This window comes from Myxine glutinosa, chromosome 2, assembly GCF_964187855.1.
Source record: "Myxine glutinosa chromosome 2, kmMyxGlut1.1, whole genome shotgun sequence".
NCBI lineage: Eukaryota > Metazoa > Chordata > Myxini > Myxiniformes > Myxinidae > Myxine > Myxine glutinosa.
Genome location: NC_136262.1, coordinates 184,658,257 through 184,675,743, shown reverse-complemented (window position 1 = coordinate 184,675,743; position 17,487 = coordinate 184,658,257). Strand labels below are relative to the sequence as shown.

The 17,487-nt window shown below is 50.4% G+C and overlaps 1 protein-coding gene across 3 annotated transcripts in view; it reads right to left on the bottom strand.

The window, feature by feature from the left end:
* Nucleotides 1–17,487, bottom strand: part of LOC137421004 (thrombospondin-3) — a 189,174-nt gene that overhangs the window by 121,101 nt on the left and 50,586 nt on the right. For all 3 annotated transcript variants that reach the window (XR_010983240.2, XM_068106622.2, XM_068106624.2), the window contains 2 exons: nucleotides 5,265–5,405; nucleotides 4,008–4,085 (listed from right to left, as the gene is read on the bottom strand). Coding sequence is in view for 2 of the 3 variants with exons in the window: in XM_068106622.2 (XP_067962723.1) it covers nucleotides 4,008–4,085; nucleotides 5,265–5,405 (219 nt within the window). In the remaining variant the exon portion in view is untranslated. The remainder of the gene's footprint in view (nucleotides 1–4,007; nucleotides 4,086–5,264; nucleotides 5,406–17,487) is intronic.

Below are 17,487 nucleotides of genomic sequence, written 5' to 3'. Positions count from 1 at the left end.
GTTAATTTTTGCAAGTTTAATTGTAATATATATAATTACAGTTCTTTCACATATTTTACCTACACATGTACGTCTAATTCCAAAGCTATTTAAGGTAACAGTATATCATCTATCTATAATTCCAGTAATCTCTGTGTGTATGTTTGTATGTTTGTATGTTTGTATGTTTGTATGTTTGTATGTTTGTATGTTTGTATGTCTGTGACCGCTGTTTCTCGACAACCACGGGTCCGATATACTTTAAACTTGCCAGGTATATTGCTGGGGACCCGAGGATGTGCCTTTTCAAGGTTTCATATTAATCGGAGAAGTAGTTACCGAGCTATGTCCAAAAAACGATTCAACCAATCAGAGAGCAGCGAGCTATCACGTGTGCCGAACGTGGCGAACAGACTCTGCCTCGGACGGCACATTTGAGAGCGTATTCATTTATTTCACGTTGGCAAACTGTGTTGCCGCTATGTTGGCGTTAAACTATGTTTTAAAACGAATTAAAACTAATTTGCGATTCATCGTAACTGCGATATGCGACCTTCCGGACAGTCAAATGAGGACGTCACTTCCGGACTTACGTAGCGGCTAGCGGGCGCCATTTGGAGGAGCTGGGAGGACTCAGTCGTGATAGAGTGAGCCTGAGTGAGTATATCAAGACAAGAACAAGATCTAGAAGGAGGTATGTACGGTGCGATTCATATAATATATTGTTTAGTTATCGTCGATGAGGAATTTGGGGGCCCGATTAACTGCAGCGCCATCCGAGCTGCGGCGTCGGGACGATACAATCATTGTACGGTAACATCACGCACTTACGGGCACGTCCTATATATATAGTACGGGCATGCCCTAGTCTTCATTAAAGCCAATAAAGTGTTTGTCTTCTGTGTCGCTGTGAAACAGCTGAAGCAGCTCGGACTCGACGACTGTGGGGGTGTGTACAATTACCAAGTAGCTTGAAGAGCGCTCGCCAAGGGGCTTAAGCACTCAAGCAAGCATTCCATTCAAAACCATGCATAAGGAACGGCCCGCTTGGCAAGAGCCAGCTGCTTGGTAAAATAACACTTCCCAGATCTGTCACCATCCATATCATCACTCTCATCCTCCTCTTCTCCAGAAAGCAGCCCGCTTTTTTGTCAAATTTCAGTTTGAATTTGGCCATGAAACTTTTAAGTTTTCACTATTATTATTTTTTAAATACAGAATTAAGGCTCGTATAAGACCTAACACATTGAACATGAAAAGATGCATAGACACATAAAACATGCAATGAAGGGAGCGGGAGACAAGAGGGGGAGAGAGCGAAGTACACAAGCACAACAACAGAAGAGAACAGAGACATCGGTAGATCTGTGGAAGGGCGAGGGCTGGGGGAGGAGGGAGGGGTACACAGTATAAAACAAATGAACACTTCTAGGAACTTCAGGAAATAAGTTGGGAATTTAAAGAGGTGGATTTGGGGTGTTTTGACGGGGCTAGAATAGATCAAGGTTTTGGATGGGGCAAGATGAGAGATGGTGGTGAACAGCTGTTTTAAAGACCTAGAGGGAGGAGAGGGATTGAAGAGAGTGTGGGAGTTTGCTCCAGAGGTGGGAGAAAAGAGGAATGAAGGAGAGAAGGTGAATAGAGAGTCTTGATTTTGGCAGTTTCACCAGAAGAGGGTTGTTGGCAGATCTTGTGCGACCTGCAGGAATATTTGGGGGACAGAGCTCAGGGAGAGCTGGGGGAGCAAGGCCGGAGAGGAGTCGGTAGAAGACGGAAAGACCACCAACCTGGCTGCGGTGAGTAAGTGAAAGGCCCTCGGAGATAGCGTCATCGCGGGAGATTCGAATGATTCTAAATGCTTTGGTTTCAACCACTTGAAGCCGAGCTAGGTGTGAAGCAGTAGCAGATTTGACCAGATTCCACCAGGATGTGGAGGAAGGAGACAGGTTTGAGAGTTCAGTCTTGAGAGTAGAGAGATAGTCCTTCCTGGCTCTCCTGAGGGTAGACACAGTTGTTCCGAGCTTGGTGGAAGGAACTGAGATTGCCTTCAGTTGGATTAGCCTTCCAAGAAGCAAAGGCAAGTTGTTTCAGGGCAACTGCCTCACTACAAGATTCAGTGTACCATGGATGGGAGGAAGGGTATGACAACTGAAGACAAAATGGGCTAAATCTGTGCATGAGAGAGCAGTTTGCTTTGGAAGAATTCCCAGGAAGAGTTGATGTCAGAGGCAGTAGAGATGGGAGACCAGTCCAGATGATTGTTGGCTGCTTGAAGACCATGCCAGTTGGCCTGAGTGAAATGCCAGACTCGTTGACGCTGAGGAGGCTCTCTGAGAATGGCCAGCGAGATGTCCACTTTAACAAGCAAATTATCAGAAGAACCGATTGGAGCAGAAGAAATTGTACTGACAGCAGACATTGTACGGCAGGGACTTGTAATAGTATGGACAATTTCGTGGAATGATATAAAATTCAACCCCCTGCACTATATTTATACATTTATAGTGGATGAGCAGCATGGTTTCCGGTCACATCAGAACTGGAAACAACACTGGTTTTTAACACATCGGTACAATAAACGTTAATTATTAGAACAACCCTTTCTGAAGATATTCATTTTCATGTAAATTGGTTATTTACCGCAGTTGTATGAAAAGAGCCGTTTGTTGGCCCTTGACGACAAAACCGTGTCACTGCTGGAAATATGGAGATTGCGCATCTCCCTGTCATGTGGAGAGGAAACCCGGGGTGTGTTCACCAGTTACCAAGCACCTATCTGCCTCACACCTTGCCTTCTTGATGTCCTAGAAATCACGGCCCTCAAAATCGATGGGATTTCCCGCAACGAAGCTGATTCTCCAGGCCTGTTACTTTCGCTTCACAGACAGGTTGGCGACCTTTCTTTATTCTACCACCTCCTTGTTGGTCTTGCCCCCTCTGCCCTCTTTCGACTCTGTCCCTCCCATATTTCTGTAGGGTGCACCACATAGTCTGCCATTAACTATCTTCTTGTTAAACTCCCAAAATCCAGGATTACTACTCAATTCCATTCATTCGTTCCTCTTTTTCCCCGAACTGTGGAACAAACTTCCACATCCTCTTTAATCTCATTATTCCCTTCAAATCTTCGATACAGCTGTTCACCACCATCTCAGATCGTCCCCAATCCAAAACAATGATCTTTTTTTATCCTCATTATCCCCCACCCAAATCCATCCTAATTTTCCAGATTTTCCTCCTTGGAGCTTCCTTCTCCATGCATGCATGTATGTATGCATCCTGTTGTTGTCTGTTTTGTCCTGATCCGTCCAGTGTTCAAACTCTTCCATGAGCCCCGACTATGTATGCAAAAAAAGAAGCTGAAGTGAGCTTTGTGCCGATATCATATTTGCACGCTGTAGTGACTTTCAATATCGCATATAATGTGACAACACAAATTTGTTCATGGTTATTACATGAAGTTATGCTCACCAAACTTATCTGGTACACCAGCATATTATGTTTACAATACAATAGCGTAATCTCTTCGACCAGAATACTGGTAGAGGCATAATCTGTTACACCCAGCACTACTAGTATATCTTAGTCGGCAGTCAACGTGCTCAGAAACCCATGGTGTCTTTTGATAATGAGAAGGTGAGTTATCTCCAGCACCCTGTCCAATTTCCAAATCCTTGCTGACTGCCACTCTGAAAGCAATGGCAAACCATCCAGCATTCCCTCCTGTAAGACCGATTCTGCCGCACTGATAAAGACCACAACAGTCTTCAGATAACTTCGACAAGTTAATCTCAAATGTGTACGTCTTAGTTTATTTTTGATTTGGGGAGATTTGGGGAAGCCAAATTTGGGGAATAGGGATATTTATACCAAAAAAAAAAAACATTGCATCCATAGATAGCATTTTAGTGAAGATCCCAAATTGCCCTGAGTGCATTTCTTCAAAAACATTATTTGTTGCACACGATATACGTACTTCAGGAAAGATGGAATAATGTAACTGGCTGTATTGTGTCTGTGACACTTACCATGGAGTTGATGCACATGGAATCTCGAACACACCCACCATTGTTGCCATCGTAACATTCATCAATGTCATTGCATGACTGCACAGAAAGAAATGGTGTGCACAGCATGTTCAAGGTCATTCATTTTTACATACAGTACATTGTCTCTAATAACACATGATGGTAGCAGTAGTGTGTATTCCATGCGACAATTGTCGACAAAAATTACACAAGCAAAAGTGCGCATTGCCACGATTATAATCCAAGATGTCTTTGCTCATATCATTGTGTAATCAATGATGTCATGTCGTATTTTCTAATAATAAGAGAAAGGCAGCATCATGTAATTTATCTGTAAGGATAAAATTCTCCATCTCAGGATGGCTCATTACCCTCTGCCAACGAAGGTCGGACGAGATTATGTTTTCACCCATATTTCTCTGTCTGTTTGTCTGTTTATGAAAAGGATATCTCAAAAAGTTGTGGACGGATTCGGACGAAATTTGGTAGACATGTTGGGTGTGTGACAAGGACGAAATGATTCGATTTTGGTGAATATCCGGATTCGGATCTGGATACGAGAATTTTAAAGTCATTCTTCGACCATTGAGAAATAGGCCAAAATCGATATATAGCAGGATATCTCAAAAAGTTGCGGACGGATTTGGACGAAACTTGGTGGACAGGTTGAGTGTGTCACAAGGACGAATTGATTAGATTTTGCTGAAGATCCGGATGCAGATCCGGCCTTACAGTGGGATACAAAACTTTAAATGTTCAGCCTGGGGAAGGTATGTGCTCTACCGAGTGCCGTTCTAGCTTATGTATGTTTCATAAACTAGAAAAACTACTGAACCAAATGTAACCAAATTTTGCACGTTACCTAAGGGTACCCTAAGTATGGTTTCTGTCACGGTAGCATATCTTGAGGAGGGGTTCAGAATGGGGGGAAGTCCCCAATTTCTCTATTTAAATATAAATCATATAGCGCCACCTGGTGGTAACTGGTATTCCAAATCATCATCTTACATAAAGAACGTTTAAACAACTGAACAATATGCAACCAACAGATATTAAATGGTCAGATATAAATGCTTATTTTAATATTTTGCAATGTAAAATAATTAGAGTAATATACATAAGCATGACCTCCAAAATGCTCCAAATCATAGATACACAACAACAGGCATTTTAAAGCCATTTTCCCTGCTAGAGCAGGGGTTAGCCCCAAATCATGGATGATAAAGGAACATTTTTACACCCAACAATTATTCCTACCTGTGTCTGATTCTGAGCCGAACGGATCCCAACACCAAGCATGAGGTGCCCGGTGAGTCCAAGAGGACAAGGATCACAGGAGAAACCAGGGGCGAGATTGAGACATCGAACTCCTGGGAAGCAAGGATTTGCCAGCTGGCACTGTTACAATGGGAATGTCGAATCAAAAACATGGTTAATGGGGCTAAACATGTGGATGTTGCAACCCATAACATAGTCCTTCAAATAGATGTTAAGCCAGCTTGTGTGTTTACTTGATTAGAAATTCTGATCATGACAAAGCCATTTGGCTCATCCCTACAAACTTTCTGCGATAATATTGTAACGGTGCACTGTGGGGGGGGGGGGGGGGCGAGGGGGGGGGGGTGGACTCAAGGTAAAATCCTCCACTCGCACGATCACCAATTTTGTGACAGACTGTTGATAGAGACCATACGTTGTCCATCGGGAAAGTTAAATCGTTAGAACCTCCATTGTGTTACCCTTAGTCCTCCTGTCAAGTTTGGTTGTGTTTGGATAAGTAACGACCAAATGTATCACGGTCAAAATTCGTCTGAAAGGCAGACACCAAATTGTGTATTTTAGTATGATAATAAGGGAATGGTGAGAACAGGGCAGAGGGGGAGATGGAGACAGAGACAGAGACAGAGAGAGAGAGAGAGAGAGAGAGAGAGAGAGAGAGAGAGAGAGAGAGAGAGAGAGAGAGAGAGAGAGAGAGAGAGAGAGAGAGGAGAGCACATATGACAATGATTCAACACCACACTTTAAAACCCCCACACCAACGATAACGCGAACAGCTTATTTGCTTTTATCTTACACTTTCATATGACAAATAGTAAAGACAGGGGAAATGACGAGACAAAAGAGAACCTTCTCCCCACGCGGTGCTTGAGCGAGATCTTCAGAGTTTGTGCAGGAAGACGGAAGGGAACAATGGCTGGTGTCATGGCGTGAAAAACAGGGAGAGAGGGAGGTTTCTGGGGCCATGTCTTGGTGTGGCAAGTCGCAATGGGTGCACCAGTGACTACCTCTTTCAGAGTCCTGCTAGAATTCACAAAACTCGTCACCAACCATTCATTCTCGATGTGGACCTCTCACCTCTGGACCGGACCCACTTCAGCTCCTTGAGGTACTGCACTTTTCACCGAATTCTCTGAAGCTGTCTAGACTTTCCTTTCCTATACATCCTATGACAGCATGCTAAATGGTTCTCCCTACAGGCAGCTCGGACCCACGACACACCCCACCCACCGCTGTCGGACGCTTGAGGCAGTTCTTACATCAGCACATGGCTGTGAGATGCGTCATGGTCATCTTCGGAAGGGAACCCCTCAGTTTGTGGAGCGGGCTGTAGACGCTTAATAAGCAAACGCATAGACAGATGACAAGGGAATGATGTAGGGATTGAAGAAATTGGAAACGGTGGGGGTTTAGACACATAGAGGGGAAGGGGGGCACGGTTATCATCTCCAAATACAAACTTCGACACTTGCCCGATCACACAGAAACCATACATTTATGCTACACAAATGAGGACGCAATATAACAAAAGTAACAGTAGAGAGAGGGCACATGGGTTGGGGGGGAGGGGGACACCAACTGCAGGGTTTAAGGCTGATATAGAGGGAGACTTGGACAAATGATGGAATGTGGGGAGGAAAGAGGGGTAGGGAACACACGGGGTGGATAGGATGGATACAAAAGCAAACTCTCAAGATGGACCAAGAGTGACCGCACTATGGCCACAACCTGCGACAAAATCCGGTAACAGGCCGATTGGGAAACGCACATCTAAAGTGCTCTTAAAAGACGAACAGCGCAATAGGAAACATTCAATGTGCTATTAAAAATTAACCCGACATCTTATCCATGTCACCCTCCCCACGGTTATATCAGAACGAGCTGATTCATCACACAGTCAGAGTGTTTAACCCAATATGGGGCCGTTAAAAATTACATAATGCTATATTTTTAGGGAGGTGCATACCCTGCATGCCGAAGGGCTTGATTTAACTTTACTAATAATTTTTATTCAAGATTGATTAGATTTTTCGGGGTCCGTCATCGTGAGTAACACTTGACCCAACCAAAGTCAATGGAAATCGGTCACAACAAACCTAGGCAGTGTATAATCAGCAGAGGCCTACAGGCCTAATGTCTTAGGCCCACTAGAAAACCAAGATGGTGGCCATAATATTCTGTCTGATTGCCATGGTGGGTGGAGTCAAGCAACATTTGTGGATGGTGTCTGGCAGCTATTCGGCCAATGGGTGCACATTTAAAAAATCGACCCCCAAAAAGAACCACAAAAACAACAGAAACAACACCCTAGTGGGAATCTTGTACACTTGCATGTCACAGGTAAAGACTGGAAATTTTTAAGGAGGTGGACTTGGTGATGGGGATGGAGAGGTGGGGGGCTTCACTTCAATAACGAAGAAAAGATCATGGTTTTGGATGAGGGATGATCTGAGATGGTGGTGAACAGCTGTCTTGAAAACTAGGAGGGAAGTTTGAGATTGGAGAGAATGTGGAAGTTGATTCCACAGACATGAAAAAAGAGGAACGAATGAGTGGATGTTTGCAGCGATTTTGGGAGTTTCACCAGAAGTGGATTGATGGTGGACTGTGGCCCCTGCAGAAGCCTGGGGTAGGGGTGGGCAAAGGACAAAGAGGGCAAAGGGTGCAAAACCAGAAAAGAGGTGGTAGAAGTAAACAGACCACAGACCTGTCTATGATGGAAAATTGATAGGCCCATGGACTCAGCTTCATCACGGGAGATTCCAATGACCTGGAAGGCCTTGGTTTCCACTGCATCAAACTGAGCAAGATGGTAGGCAGGGAAACCAGCAAGCACTAAGGAGTCAGGGATGTCTGGATTATCTTTAATCTCATTATTCCCTAATCTTAATTTATCTTTTCAGGTTGGAGTGGAGGCCTTGGATGTTGAGGTCCACACAGTGAGGGACAGGGGAGGAGGCATGGTGAGGATGCAGGACGGGGATAGGAGGAGGCTGGGAAGCTGAGGGATAGGCAAGATGGGAGGGAGCCGGGTAAGGGGTAAGCTTTGGGGCATGGAGTGGGATGGGTGAACGGTGATGCATAAAGATTGGACATGAAGTGGAGGGATGCTGAAGAAGGGGACACATAGAAGGGGTGGTGTTGGAAGGATGCGGGTTTGAGGTATATGTGGGGGAGCGTACTGGCATGGAGGGGCTTGACACCATCAAATTATGTGATGGGGATTTGAATGTCGTGAGCAGACAACCTCCGCAAACTGTACTTCTGAAGATTCCCAAATTTGATATTCAGAGATAAATATCATGGGATGGATGGAAAGAATTTTTGCAGAAAGCATGGAGATAGGTCATGCTGTAGGAACAGGAGTATGGATGAACCAAGTGCTTAGGTGAGAGACAGGTTTGTAAAATATACCTTGTGAAGAGGAAGAAGAAAAAAAGGAGGAATACGTTGTGATGATGAAGAAGAAGACGGAGAAGAAAAATAAAAATGAAAAGAAGAACACATGGGGTGTTCATGACAGTGAAATAAGGAGAGTGAAGCAATTTTAAATGTTTTAAAAAGCTTTTTAAAGGAATAATGGAGAAGTGTTTCCTTCAATGAAGATTCAGTTTGGAGTTATTGAGAAAAGTGAGAGATAAAGAATGAGGTACAGGAGGAGTGTAAAGGTCGAGGCAGTTGAATTTTAATTGTATTTATAATATAATTGTGTTTTAAGTGAAAGTGAAGTGCGGTGCTACGCACGCAACTTGCTTGCCAAAAAGGTAGGCCACAACGCGTTGGATAAGCAAAAGAGTCTTTATTAGGAAAGCTCAAACTGTAGCACGGGCGGGCTCGAGCTTGGAGCCCGCATAAATGTGCCGGGGCCACGCCTAGTCCCCGGGCATGGCCGATCGATCGATAGGCGGGGCATGGCTTCCAGTTCCCCGCCTGGACGTTCGCGCCACCTGCTGGTGCGTTGAATTCGTGTCCTCTTGCTTGTGTCCGCCACACGCGCCCCCCCAGAATTCCCGCGCACCTGAAGGGTGAGTTTGCGGGGAAGCCGGATGACCCGGCCGAAACGCCCCCTGGCGATGGGTGCCGGTCTGGGGGGTGGCGGGACGGTGGGGCTGGGGGGTGCCAGGGGTCCGACCGCCGGGGGGCGGCCTCGACGTGGAGGAAGAGCTGCTGGCGGGGGTGCCGGGGGTCCGACCGCCGGGGTGCGGCCTCGACGCGGAGGCAGAGCCGCTGGCGGGGGGTGGTCCGGATCGAGGTGGGCCGGCTTGAGGCGGTCCACGGAAATGTGATCCGGGGCACCGCCGATGTCGACCGTGAAAAATTTGTCCCCGGTCTCCAACATGCGGAAGGGCCCGTCGTACGGGGGCCGTAGCGGTGCCCGGTGGGCGTCGTGCCAGATGAACACGTACTTGGCCGTGCGAAGCTCCGGGGTGACGTGGGAAGGCGGGCAACCATGGTGTGCCGTTGGCACCGGGGCGAACCTCCGGGAGGTCTCCTGAAGGGCGGAGCGCTGTTGTGCCGCGGGCCAAGGAGCCGTGGAGCCGGGGATAAATTCACCCGGTACCCGCAGTGGTTGCCCGAAGACCAGCTCTGCCGAGGACGCGCGCAGGTCGTCCTTGGGCGCTGTCCTGAGGCCCAGCAGGACCCAGGGGAGTCTGTCGACCCAGCCGCCGTCGCAGAGGCTGGCCCGGAGCGCGGCCTTCATGGAGCGATGAAAGCGCTCGCGCCATTGGCCTGGGGGTGGTAGGCCATGGTGCGGTGTAGTTTCACCCCGAGCCCTTGCGCCACCGCGGCCCAGAGCTCCGAGGTGAATTGGGGGCCGCGGTCGGACGAGATGTCCGAGGGGGCACCGAACCGGGCAACCCAAGTGGCGATAAAGGCTTGCGCCACCTCAGCCGCAGACGTCGCCGCCAATGGGACGGCCTCCGGCCACCGTGTGGTGCGGTCGACCATGGTGAGGAGGTGGGTGAACCCTCGCGAGGGGGGCAGAGGTCCCACCAAGTCGACGTGCACGTGGTCGAACCGCCGCTCGGGCACCGTGAACGGGGCCAACGGTGCCTGAGTGTGGCGGTGGACCTTTGCGCGCTGGCACGCGAGGCACGTCCTGGCCCAGTCGCGGACGTCCTTCCGGAGGCCATGCCAGACGAACTTTGCCCCGACGAGTTTCTGGGATGCCCTCGCGCCAGGGTGGGACAGGCCGTGGATGGCGTCGAACACCGGGCGCTGCCAGCCAGCGGGCACGATGGGGCGAGGCCGGCCGAGGGAGACGTCACATAGGAGGGCCGTGCCCGCGACATCGAACGGCACCTCGGTGAGGCGGAGGCCCGTGATGGCGGTCCGCAAGGCCTGGACGCCGGGGTCGGCGGTCTGGGCCTCCGCCATCCGGGCATAGTCGACCCCGAGGTGGACCGTGTGCACGGCGGACCGGGAAAGGCAATCCGCCACCGGGTTGTCCTTACCCGCCACGTGACGGATGTCCGTCGTGTACTCGGACACGGCAGAGAGGTGGCGCTGCTGACGTGACGACCATGGCTCGGCGACCTTGGCCATCGCGAACACAAGGGGCTTGTGGTCAACGAAGGCCGTGAACGGGCGGCCCTCCAGCAGATGGCGGAAGTGTCGGACTGCCAGGTGGAGTCCGAGCAACTCACGGGTGAAGGTGCTGTACCGGCGTTCATGCGGGCAAAGCTGCCGGCTGAAAAACGCCAGCGGTTGCCAAGCACCACGCACCCATTGCTCGTGCACCATGCCCACCGCGTAATCTGATGCATCGGTGGTGAGGGCGATCGGTGCATCGGGCGCCTGGTGTGCCAGCATGGTGGCGTTGGCCAGAGCCAGCTTTGCGCCTGCGAACGCCGCGGCCATCGGCTCCGACCATGCGATGTCACCTTTGCCCGGCTTGCCCTGGAGGGCCTCGTGCAAGGGGCGGAGGAGCTGGGCGACGTGGGGCACGAAGCGGTGGTAAAAGTTCACCATGCCCAGGAACTCCTGGAGCCCCTTGACCGTGCGGGGCCACGGGAAATCCCTGACCGCCTCCACCTTGGCCGGTAGCGGGACGGCCCCGTGCTTGGTGATGCGGTACCCCAAGAAGTCGATGGTGGTGACACCGAAACGGCACTTGGCAGGGTTGATGATTAGGCCGTGCTGGCCCAGGCGTTCGAACAGCGTGCGGAGGTGGAGCAGGTGGTCTTCCCGGGACGCGCTCACGACTAGGATGTCGTCCAGGTAGACGAACAGGAAAGGTAAGTCGCGCAAGACGCTATCCATAAGCCGCTGGAACGCCTGAGCCGCATTCTTCAACCCAAAGGGCATCCTCAGAAATTCGAAGAGGCCAAAAGGAGTGATGACGGCCATCTTCGGGACGTCGACCGGTTGGACGGGGACCTGATGGTAGCCCCGGATGAGGTCCACCTTCGAAAACACGGTCGTGTTGGCCAACCGGGCGGAAAAGTCCTGAATGTGCGGGACCAGGTAGCGGTCGGGGGTGGTGGCATCGTTGAGCCGGCGGTAGTCCCCGCACGGCCGCCATCCCCCGCCGGGCTTCGGCACGATGTGCAGCGGGGAAGCCCAAGCGCTTTTGGAGCGCCGTACGATCCCCAGCCGCTCCAGCGTGGCGAACTCCGTTTTCGCCACGGCGAGCTTCGTGGGCTCGAGTCGGCGTGCCCGGGCATAGACCGGCGGCCCAACCGTGGGGATGTGATGCTCCACCCCGTGTTTCACGGCCACCGCTGAAAAGGTGGGCTGCGTGAGGGCCGGGAAACTAGCGAGGAGGCGGGTAAAGTCGTCCGCTGCCGGAAGCGTGCAAACTAAACTCGCCGGGACGGAACCCTCCAGCAAGCTGCTTGGCAAGCCGCTCGGTGAGCCGCTCAACGAGCTGCTCAGCGAAAAAGCGAGCGAGCTAAAGGTTTCTGCCTGGATGAGCCGTTTGTGCTTTACGTCAACCAACAACCCATTCGCACATAGGAAGTCCGCACCGAGCAATGCCATCGGCACGCTGGCGGTCACGAATGACCATTGAAAGCGCTGCCCTCCAAACTGCAGGGAGAGGCAGCGCTTCCCGAACGTGCGGATGGGTGTACCGTTGGCGGCAGGCAACGCGGGGCCCCGGCCCGCGGTTCGCTTTTCGGACATGTAGGCTGGGATGACGCTTACCTGCGCTCCTGTATCGCAGAGGAAACAGTGCCCAGACAAGGTGTCCGTGATAAAGAGGAGGCTGCCGGAATGGCCGATGCTCAGGGCCGCTACCGAGCGCCGGCTTGGTAGTTTCCCGACTTGTCAAACGAGCACGGCGGGCAACACTTCCTAGCCTTGTGGCCGAACCTGGCGTGGTAAGAGCACCAGGCTTGCGGCGGCGGGGGCTTCGGCGGCCGCGGTTTTCTCGGCGGTGGTGGTGGTGGGCGGGGCGCGGCAGCGGCCACGAGGGACGCAGCAGCATCAGCCTCGGGATCCACGACGGCCGCACCGTAACCCGACCGCGTGTCGCAAGCCGCGAAGAACTTGTCGGCCTCTGTAGCCAGGGCACGGGGTTCTTTTATTTTGGAACCGGCCAGCGTGAGGCGTACCTGTGCGGGTAGCTGGCGTAGGAAGAGCGCCCGAAATAAGAAATCCGGGGCTTGGTCACCCAGCAACGACAGCATATGATCCATCCGCACGGATGGTCGTGTGTCGCCGAGTTCGGGAAGATCCAGGAGGCGGTCGGCCCGTTCGATCTCCGTGAGGCCGAACGTGGCGATGAGGAGACGTTTGAGTGCCCCGTACTTGTGGTCGACCGGCGGGTGCCGCAGGATGGACATGACTCGGGCGGCATTGCCGGGCCCGAGGGAGGCGACCACGTGGTCGTAACGGGTCTCATCTGCCGTTATGCCTCAAAGCTGAAATTGTGCTTCGGCCTGCACGAACCACACATCGGCCTGTGCTTCCCAAAACTCCGGGAGTTTTACCGTGACGGCGTTGTTGGCCATGGCGCGTTCGGTGGACAGCAACGGCTGAACCAATCGGGGTCACCAGTGAAGTGCGGTGCTACGCACATAACTTGCTTGCCAAAAAGGTAGGCCACAACGCGTTGCATAACCAAAAGAGTCTTTATTAGGAAAGCTCAAACTGTAGCACAGGGCGGGCTCGAGCTTGGAGCCCGCATATATGTGCCGGGGCCACGCCTAGTCCCGGGGCGTGGCCGATCGGTCGATAGGCGGGGCATGCCTTCCAGTTCCCCGCCTAGACGTTCGCGCCACCTGCTGGTGCGTTGAATTCGTGTCCTCTTGCTTGTGTCCACCACAAAAGCATTATTTTTGTCGTTTTAATTTTTTTGGAAGCGAGGTGTGGGAATAGGATAATGCTGAAGTGGGAGAAAGGCCAACATTTTTGGGGGAAAAAAGCGGAATGAGAAACAACTTCTAAACCGAGACGATTGTTCTCGCTGGGTATCTGAGAGTATATGAACTACACAAAGACAAATTTGACAATACTGGCACTCCTCGCTATACAAACTAGATGTGTTCCATGAAAATAGTGTGCCTCACAAAAATGCGTATAGCGAAAAAGATTTTCCCATAGACCGAGTGTTATAAATCAGAAATGCTTTCCTGGGGGTGATGCTTTCACACCTTAATTACGCAATCAAGTCTAACCTAACTAAATACAAAAGACGTGTTAGTAAATCAACACAGAACATCACCAAATGTATATTTATTTATTTGTATGCAGCCTGTGGCTGCTTGACGGCATCATTTTCTGGGGGTGCGTCTGTGCTGCTGATGCAATGCCCATTTACCAATGCAATGCCGCTAGCTGGTACTCATTTTGTTGATCTCGGAAGAATGACAGCCTGAGTTGACCCACCTGGTGTTAATTCAACGGTACAACAGGGGCTTGAACTCAAGACCCGAGGATATTAAGCCAGTCACCTTGACCGTTAAGCCAACACCAGGCTTTACAATTAAATACATTATGGAGGTTCATATGCCACTTGAATTTCTGAAACCAACCATGGCGATCGCCTTGAATTTTTTTTTTTTTTTTGTATACAAGATCGAGGCTCATGAAAGAGCTAACATTAATCACACAAAAAGTCAAACCGACACATAAAACATATAACATGGGGAGCGGTAGACAAGATGGGGAGAGAGGGGGAAGGACGGACACAAACACAACATTTGAGAGCAAGGACATCGAGAGAACTGTGGGAGGGAGAGGGCTTGGGGGGAGGTGGGAGAGGTATAAAACATATGGGCACTGCAAGGACTTCCAGGAAAGAAGTTGGAATTTCAAAAAAGTGTGTCTGGGATTATTTAGCGGGGGTAGAAAAGATCAAGGTTTTGGATGGGGGAAGATAAGAGATGGTGGTGAACAGCTGTTTTAAAGACCTGGAGGGAGGAGTGGGATTGAAGGGAGTGAGGGAGTTTGTTCCAGAGGCGGGAACAAAGGGGAATGAAAGAGTGAAGGTGAGCAGAGAGCCTAGATTTTGGCAGTTTAACCATAAGAGGGTTGCTGGCAGATCTTGTGCGACCTGTAGGAATATTAGGGGGATAGAGCACAGAGAGAGCTGGGGGAGCAAGACCGGAGAGGAATCGGTAGAAGACAGAAAGACCACAAACCTGCCTGCGGTGAGTGAATGAAAGGCCCTCGGAGTTAGCTTCATCGCAGGAGATTCCAATGATTCTGAAAGCTTTGGTTTCAACAGCGTGAAGCCGAGCTAGGTGTGAGGCAGGAGCACCGGCCCAGAGGGTGGAACAGTATTCCATTGAGCTGCGGATGAAAGCCTTGAATGTGGTGAGGAGCTCAGGTGTGCCAAGGAAGGACTTCGCACAACGGAGGATGCCCAGTCAGCGACTGGCTTTGGAGGCCAGCTTGGAAATGTGGTTTTCCCAAGAAAGATCATGGCAGATAGTGAGACCCAAAAGCTTGAGCAACATAACTTCTCGGAGAGGATTGTTGAGAAAGTAGATGGGAGGGTTTTCCAGTCGGTCTTTTCGGAGAGACATAATAAGAGTGTGAGATTTGTCAGGATTGAAAGACATGTTCCACTTGTTTGACCAGACTGTGATTTTGTCCAGGTCTGCAGAGAGTGAGGAGGCTGCAGACTGCCGATCTGAGGGATGAGGAATGGAGCGGCAGATAGTGGAGTCATCAGCAAAGAGATAGAGAGGATTTTCCAGAGTCGGAGAGATCATTGATGAAGACCAGAAATAGCACAGGGCCCAGAACACGACCTTGGGGAACTCCAGCCAGAACAGGAAGGGGAGATGGGAGAAATCCATTCAGGGCCACACGTTGCCTACGACCAGAGAGGAAGTCCGCAAGCCATGAGTGGAAATTTCCATGGATACCATAGGAGGAGAGTTTGTCGAGCAGAACGGGGTGCCAGACTGTATCGAAGGCACGTGATATGTCAAGTGAGACAGCTCTGATTTCCTGTTTGGCATTGAGGACTTCCATCCATTGTTGTGACAGCAGAAGCAACATGTCCAGAGTAGAATGACCTGGTCTGAATCCAAATTGATGATCAGAGATCAAGCCATTGGAGAAGAGGAAGGATTTGATATCTGAAGCAATGATGGATTCCATGACTTTGCTGATAATTGGGAGCAGGCTGATTGGTCTGTAGTTGCAAGGATCTGTTTTTACACCTTTTTTGTGTAAAGCGGTAATGTTTGCTGATTTCCAAGATGATGGCAGATGACCTTGAGCAAAAGAGAGGGTGAAGAGAACAGAGAGAGAGTCAGAGAGAGCGGCAGAGCAGGATTTTCAGACCCGTGGGCTGATATTAATGATATCATCATGAACATATTGTTGCGGTTTTGAGTTTGTACAAATAAAGGTTAATTTTCCCCGTCATAGTGTCGTCACATTACAACACGTAGCCTCACGATAGTTCAGTTATTTCATAGTAAATGTAAGCATAGCCCTTTTCCTGTGTTAGTCTTGCGTTGAGTAGAATAATGAGAGTTAGGTCCTTTTATTGCCTTATGCCGCCTTATGCCACCTTATGCCGCCTTATGCCGCCTTTGGCGCAAATTAACATGAGGCAGGCCTGGCAAATCGAGGCAAGACCAAAGGAGGGCGGAGGAGAAGCAGACGGTAAGAGCAAGCCGCCAATCAGGGCTCGAAGGGAGTGGCTGCGGCACTGCGTCACAAGGCATGGTTAGAACATTCGAGATGGCTAAGGGGGTTGGCAATATAACCCATTGCGCGAAGCCCCCACCGCAGTTCTGTGGAGGGAGGCGCTTGAACAAGTTCGAAGTTCTGTGAGTGTTGAGCAAGTTACGAGTTCTGAGAGAAGACGCGCATGAACCAAGCTATAAGCGCTCATAGCAATTAAACGCTCGGTTGAGCTTGAGGCAGAGCCTCTATTGGGTTACGCGAGTGAGAGCGCGCCGGTAATTAAACACGCTGTGGAAAACCGCCAAGCCTGGCGAGAGACGCGTACATTTCCCTCCCGCCTGCCTGCTGTGCCCTTTGTTCGAGAGACGCGCTGCAAGGATCCCTCCCACTGCCTGCTTGCCTTCATCGCGGGACGTGCTGTGACTGGGGAGAGCCACGCCAGGCGGGGCCGTTCCTGGATGACCAAGGCAGCGCGTGAACATCATCCAACTTCATTTCCCCCTTGTGAGTGTGATCGGGCCCGTGTCTGGGGTTTAACATCCGACTGATTAAGACTGCTCTGTGTCTCTGTGCTTCTACCGATCATTGTACATCATAATAATTACACCTGTGTTCTTCCTTTATTCGACCGTCTCGTCTTTTCCATCATTGACTTAGCGTGGTATGAATAGAACCGCTCTAATCGGGTTCCAATACTAGAAAATTGCACGGACCACGTGGTATGCAATCCGCTCGGTGTACTCAAATTACACGTGGCTTGTGCGAGGCTCCATTCCCTGCTTCCGCGGCGGCACAGGTATTTAGGTACGTGCGTGAATTGTCCCGAAACCCTACCTTGCGTTTGCCCGGGAGGGGCGATTCAAGTCTCTCGGTTGCGCCGACCCAAAAAGAACAAGGGGCTTAATCTCCCCTTGGTAAGGGCAGGAAGGGCGGCGAAAACCGTAACAATATCTTATTCCTCATGGGGAGTATTTGACAATGAGCAATGTTTCAATTTTTTCCCATGGAGCGGTTTCAGAGATATAGAGGTGCGAAGTTTTTCCAAGATGGCGTCTGTATCATGTCACATCTGACATCATAGGCACGAATAAAAAACAGGCAGAGG